The 6358-nt window shown below is 28.7% G+C and overlaps 1 protein-coding gene across 1 annotated transcript; it reads right to left on the bottom strand.

Annotated features, from left to right (window-relative positions):
- Window positions 1–1208: 1208 nt before the first annotated feature.
- Window positions 1209–6148, bottom strand: LOC114126826 (septin-2A). The gene is made up of 10 exons (XM_027990853.2): window positions 5764–6148; window positions 5172–5320; window positions 4751–4918; window positions 4601–4690; window positions 4378–4543; window positions 4138–4288; window positions 3893–4058; window positions 3575–3731; window positions 3426–3507; window positions 1209–1765 (listed from the first exon to the last, which is right to left on the bottom strand). Exons 2-10 carry the CDS (start codon window positions 5176–5178, stop codon window positions 1622–1624), a joined length of 1131 nt encoding a protein of 376 aa, XP_027846654.1. The 5' UTR covers window positions 5179–5320; window positions 5764–6148; the 3' UTR covers window positions 1209–1621.
- Between the last annotated feature and the right edge of the window lie 210 nt (window positions 6149–6358).

The raw sequence follows: 6358 nt of genomic DNA on the forward strand, positions 1-6358 counted from the left end.
ATTTCTCAGTGAAAACATCTGCCGTTTCATGAATTTTTTTCCATAAACATTGCAGATGATAAAAAGGTTAGTCATAGACGCAAATAGTAGGGGGGGCTGGGGGGCTAAACCCCTCCTAAACTTTGTTTAGCTCCCCCAAAAAAACTAATGTCATACACATACATCACCGATGTTTTACATATTTTGTGTTAATAAAGTCCAATATAAACCTGAGCTTCAGCCCCCCCCCCCAAATCTCAAACACTATTTACGCTTATGAGGTTAGTTTCACCTTAAAACCCGTCGTTTCTATACTATCATAATGTAACGGTGTATACTATTTAGTTTATAACATTAAACTATAATATTATATTAGTCGTTTATATTATATGACACGATTGTATACGAGTGTTTATGACGTGTCTGTACCTACTGTTTTTTTTTCCACTCCACGATAATGAATTATTGTCAACTATTAAAATTTATCATTATTCGTAATAATTATTAAAATTAATATTGTACATGTGATACACATATTATTATAATAATAGCGTGTGGCGTTGTGACAGTTTAAAGGCCACCATATTTATATATGCATAAAAATATAAGATTGTATACCTGTATATTATAATGTGTTTAATAATATACATTTACAAGTACACCTGTGTTTATACGTTCATCTCATTTATCGTACATTGTGTTTAATGGACAATGTACATCTCTATAAAAATATACATATTGACATATATAATATTAGTATTGTAAAATTGTATTTATCTAAAAGTTTGTCGGGAGAAAATAAATGACAGAAACCTGTGCCCGATTTTTTTCATGTAATATTTGTTAATAAATATGTTTACAGCTATAACATATTAGTCGAGTCATGTTTCGCTCAGAATATTAAATTACGTTAAATTTTATGAAACGGAGGAATATAAAAAATATTATTATATCTACCCAAGTACTAAAATACAATTAAAAAAAATATATCTGACACATTTATTTATAGAGTTTAATTTAGATCAAAATTGTTTGATTTGATAATATAGTATAGTAAATACTATATGTATGAATATTTAACTTTGTTATTAGTTAAAAAAAAAAAAAAAATGACATGTTTATAAAATACTAGAAACTGTTAAATTCGGATTCGTAATTTACTAATTTATTTTGTTTATATGACTGATGTTCACATTGTGTAAACATTGAAATCAACAATAACTCAATCATAACCGATAAAGAGTTTATTTTATGATAATACTATATACATATCTAAACAATCTTAAATATTAAACCATGAAGTACCTACTGTTTTAGTCCCTATGTTAATTTTTTACCATGTCTACTAAAATGTATAGTATATAAGTTTTGAACGAAAATAATATAATGTTATAATACAATAATAACTGTGTATTCCTTTACACGGTTTTATATAAAACGACAACGAATTCAAAGTCATTAAATAAAATAGTACCTAGGTATTATGATATTATAAAAAATGTAAAATAGATATAGAAATACTTTTTCAAGTTGAACACCAAATTAATACAATATATCCTATATATAATACATAAGACTTCACTATATAATTATAAACAATATTAAAATGTTACTATGGGTAATATTTTTTTTTTTTTATAGACTAAACGTTGATAACGTTTTCAATTTTTTTGTTTTCATTTTCCAGTGATTTTTGAGCTGCTAAATATAAGTTATGATTGCTTTTTTCGTTGTTGGTCTTTAGTTTATCTTGCATTTGAACGAGGATGTCTTGCATTCGGCGAATCTAAATTGTGAATTAATTATAACACATTTTAACAATAGGCCAAATCATATTTAACTGTCAGCAGTATATAATAATTGATAATATTTTAAATAATTACAAAGTACATTTTTATAAAATCAAACTAATAAAATACTATCATTGGTTAAATACATTATATAATTGGAGGCTATACCGGATATAACAATTTTTACATTATATATAATTCATTTTGAAATGTAACAGCTATTCTCCAAATTCTAAGAAATTACATAAAAAAATATTTAATAGATACTTAATTTTAAACGAATTTTATGAAATTGTTCACGAAGTATTCAAATTGTATTGATAAACAACTGTTTAAAATTTAGAAAAAAAATTTCAAAAGTTTCAATTTGGACGAAATTACATAATATTTAAACTATCATTATATTATATTATATATATTGGTTATAGCTAAAAAACACTGTTCAACACAGTAGGACATGAAACTTTTATGTATATTATTATATGTATTTTACATACATAGTATTTTCAAATGCAATGTTTTCATGTAAAACCTTTATTACTCAAAGAAAATTAATTATTTGCAAATACCAGTATCAAAAACCATAATATGAATAATACTTAGACTAATAGACCGTCTCTGCTTAGAATCGTTTTTGTGTGCAATGGTATAATATCATTGAATTCAAATTTAACATAATATATCACAGTGACTTAATTTACATACACTGCGTATAGTAGAGTAGTATCTACTTGCCCACCTAACCTATTTTAGTTTTAATTTTCAATAAAATGTTGTCCAAATAAATCACCTATTATATTTTCGCCTACACGCAAATGACGTCCTGAAATATATGTAAAATAAAATTGATAAATGTAAGTACATATATGAATTGCGTCCGGTTTTATTGGATTTGGTCAAATTTGAGTAAGATTTTGAAAAAAAAAATTCAAATCATTTAGGTCAAAATTGATGGAAGAAAATTCAAACTGTTGATTTAAGTCAAGAATTCAAATAAATTTAGGTATGATAATAGTATTTTCTTAAAATATTTTTTGGTTTCCAATTTTTAAAATCAGATGAAGCAGAGGTTTGTTTTACATATTTTAATTTTACTTACTTCTAATTGTATAACAAATGTAATAAAAATCAATATTTTTAACCTAGCGATAGTTATAATTTGCTATAGACAATCCTAAGTCTGTATGAAATGAGAAATGGAAGGAATATCATGTTTTTACGATGGGACGCAATTCGTGTAATTTTTAAATACTTTCGAAACGCAATTCATGTAGAAAAGGGATTTTGGGACGCAATTCGTGTGTAGCGATATTTTTGTTCGTTCGTGTTACGCAAAATTACGTATTTCCTTTCGGAGTGGTGAGTATAATTTTATTAAAATAATATTATCATTATGTTTTACACATAATTGTGGTTTATGATGATTGTTCTTTTTAGGTATACATACGTATTATTAGATACTTAGTATTAAATACCTATTTATATACACGATATTTATTAACAATTATAATGTGCATAAACAATAAATATAGTAAATTGATAAGGTAAAGCAATTTTGTCGTAAACATAGTACCTACCTATCTATCTATTTTATATTTTTATATAAATTTATATTATTTATACCCGGTTAAAAATTTAATTATAGATTCTACTTACTTCTTCTTCTTTTTGAATCAATAAAATATCCGTTTCATCGAGTGCTGGTAGCAATTTTGGTATTGAATCTCTTTTTAGTTTCCTACACAAAATCGACAATAGGTATTCATTTATCCTGTTACTAATATTATATTTTTAATAATATTTACCCCCTATCTTTAAATGCTTGCTGCGATATTTTTGAAATCAATTGTGTGCGGAAATTTTCATAATGAACATCCTCAGTAACTTCTTTTAAATCAGGCATATGTGTGGATATTAGCATATTCCGAAGTTTTGTGAAATCGCTATGGGCTGGGTTATCCACTGAAAATATAATATAATATTATGAACACTCATTATTTTTAATGAACATTATAATACATACACACTCGCGTTAAGTATATTTATTTACTTTCTCTGTGTAAACTATTCTAAAAATTAATGTAAATATTCAAACAATTTATTAAGTATTCAAATTGTTCTACCTTCTACTATACCCCAGTCATATTGTCTTCCTCGTACTTTTTTTCCGTTAACTTCTAAAACCGTGTTACTTCCGACTACGGCAAACGGTAAACATGCTTTCAACTCTTTGTCCTGCTGTTTAAAGTCTTCATCTTCGTCACTATCACAATCTGGTAGTTGATAAATCTAATCCATCGAATATAGGTACACTTAATAAATATTTTTGATAAATAATCTTTTTTAATTAAATTAATAATTAATTTACTTTTATTTCGTGGGACTTGATAGAATCATTAATTCGTTGTTTGATTTGTATTTTTTCTTTTTCAGTCAACATATCTGCTTTGCTTATAATTGGTATGACGTTGACTTTTTCGTGAATATTGAGCATGAATTCTACGTCTATTGGTCTCAGGCTTAAAGATAAATTTGAATAATAATGATTTAGTATGTCACATTATCACATACTAAATATCAAAAAACAACTTCAAATTAAAATATATACCTGTGACAATGACTAGGTATGAAATAAAGACAGCAGTGTACACGATTATCGACTATGTTCTTCCTGATAATACCACTTTCTTCAGCGAAATATGCACGAAATTGTTCGTCCACATACTCGCAACATGACCGAATGCAGTCAGCACTACTTAAAGACGAACCAAAACCTGAAATAAAAATATAGTTATTGTTTTCCCTTCTCAAAGTTGAAACAAATCAGTTACCAGGTGTGTCGACAACGGTTAGTCTCAACTTTACTCCTTGTTCCTCGATGCATAACGTTTTCTTTTCAATTTGTGCAGTCTGGGGAGGTTCTAAAATCGTTAAAATATGAGTTATATCTTAATAAGTGCAGACATTTGCAATTGCTATACCATAACTAGATTCATTTCGTTCCTTGTATAAATCGCTTAGGAATAGCGTATTTATCAGTGTTGATTTTCCTAAACCAGATTCACCGACTACCATCAGAGTAAACTCAAATCCCTTTTTGACAGTTTTTCGATGTACTATGTCCGGTAAACTACCAAACCCTATGTACTCTAAGACAATAAAAAGTTAATAATAAGAATACAAGTATACTATTTTTATATTATGTGTTTATAATTATATTTTAACATATTATGTAAATAACCACCTATACATCACGAAAAATTTAAGAATTTTATCGGTTAGAAGATGGCTACGTGGATACATAACCAAGTTGTTACAATTAAGATTTACGCTGTTAATTGCGTAATGAACTGTACAGAATCTTAACTAATATACAATAATACTGTAAATGGTAAAACTAACCTGACATGATTGTAGTGCTTAGGATAATCTTACATCATGTAAAACACAAATCAAAACTGCGTTTAGAAAGCTAATCAAATGTTTGATTAAACATGATTGAATGTAGTAACACGATTTTCAAGTTGTCCCGCCATTTATTACCAAACATTCTATAAAAAAAAAATCATAGTTCAGTTGTAGTTCAGTACCAGCCTTTTATGTACCTATGCTGTTAATATTTGCAAATACATAATATTTATAGTGGAATTATCGATTGTTTGGTAATTTGAAAGTAGGTATTTAGGATTTTTTCGAATCGATAACAGTTGTGTTGAATGCTATATCATGCTTAAGTGGCTATGGAAAAAAACAAATTCAAACGTCTTTTATGAATTTATACCTAATAACTACAGATATGAAATATACACACGAGACACTAAAATGTATTGTTAGTACTATAGCAGTATATAAATACCACATACAATAACCAACAAGACTCGTCACGAGTGAAACAATAACGACGAAACGATACGGTACATTGTTATGGCACCTATATAGCATCAACACAATATACTTAGGTTTTATCGAAACACAAGATAAAGTAGGTACGAACGTGTAATATTATGACGGGTGTCGATGGGTTTGGAGCAATAACGATTCCGTGCAAAACGACGTCTGATTTACTGCAAGATCAACGGCCGTGCTTGTAAAAAAACTCCACCACTCCGATGTCGGTATGATTTGAATATTATTATTAGGACAATAACAAACAAAAAAACACAATAAGACCGTTGTTGATGTCGTTACACTTATCGTAGTTTTTGAACTGGGAGCGCGCCCGGCAGCCTCGGCTCTCGATGCGTATGCGTCCGCGTTGTCACTGAACTCGCAAATCGATAATCTGGCGCGACCGTCCCGGGAGCTGACACGCACTCGCGCGCCGTACACACACTGGTGGGGACAGAATAATACGATATTATTCATATATTACGCACACGCGCACTCGCGGACTTACGTATACTAAACACACACGAATGACGTACTGAATGAAAATGGGGTGGCGGTGCTGTCGATGACTGAGGGTTCTACACTACGATATACAATAGCAATGATGTGTACGCACTATAAATATAATATTATTATTTTATATCGTAGCGCCAATGTACCGTACGTACATTTATACGCACAGTATACGGACAACGGTTTTT

This window comes from Aphis gossypii, chromosome 1, assembly GCF_020184175.1.
Source record: "Aphis gossypii isolate Hap1 chromosome 1, ASM2018417v2, whole genome shotgun sequence".
Lineage (NCBI taxonomy): Eukaryota > Metazoa > Arthropoda > Insecta > Hemiptera > Aphididae > Aphis > Aphis gossypii.

Bases quoted from the DNA above. Each gene is read 5' to 3' on its own strand.
- LOC114126826 (XM_027990853.2), bottom strand. The intron at 4,289-4,377 runs GTATATATTTTA...TTTATCTTTAAG, and splicing joins ATACCTAGTCATTGTCACAG to CCTGAGACCAATAGACGTAG. The intron at 3,732-3,892 runs GTAGAACAATTT...TTATATTTTCAG, and splicing joins TGACTGGGGTATAGTAGAAG to TGGATAACCCAGCCCATAGC.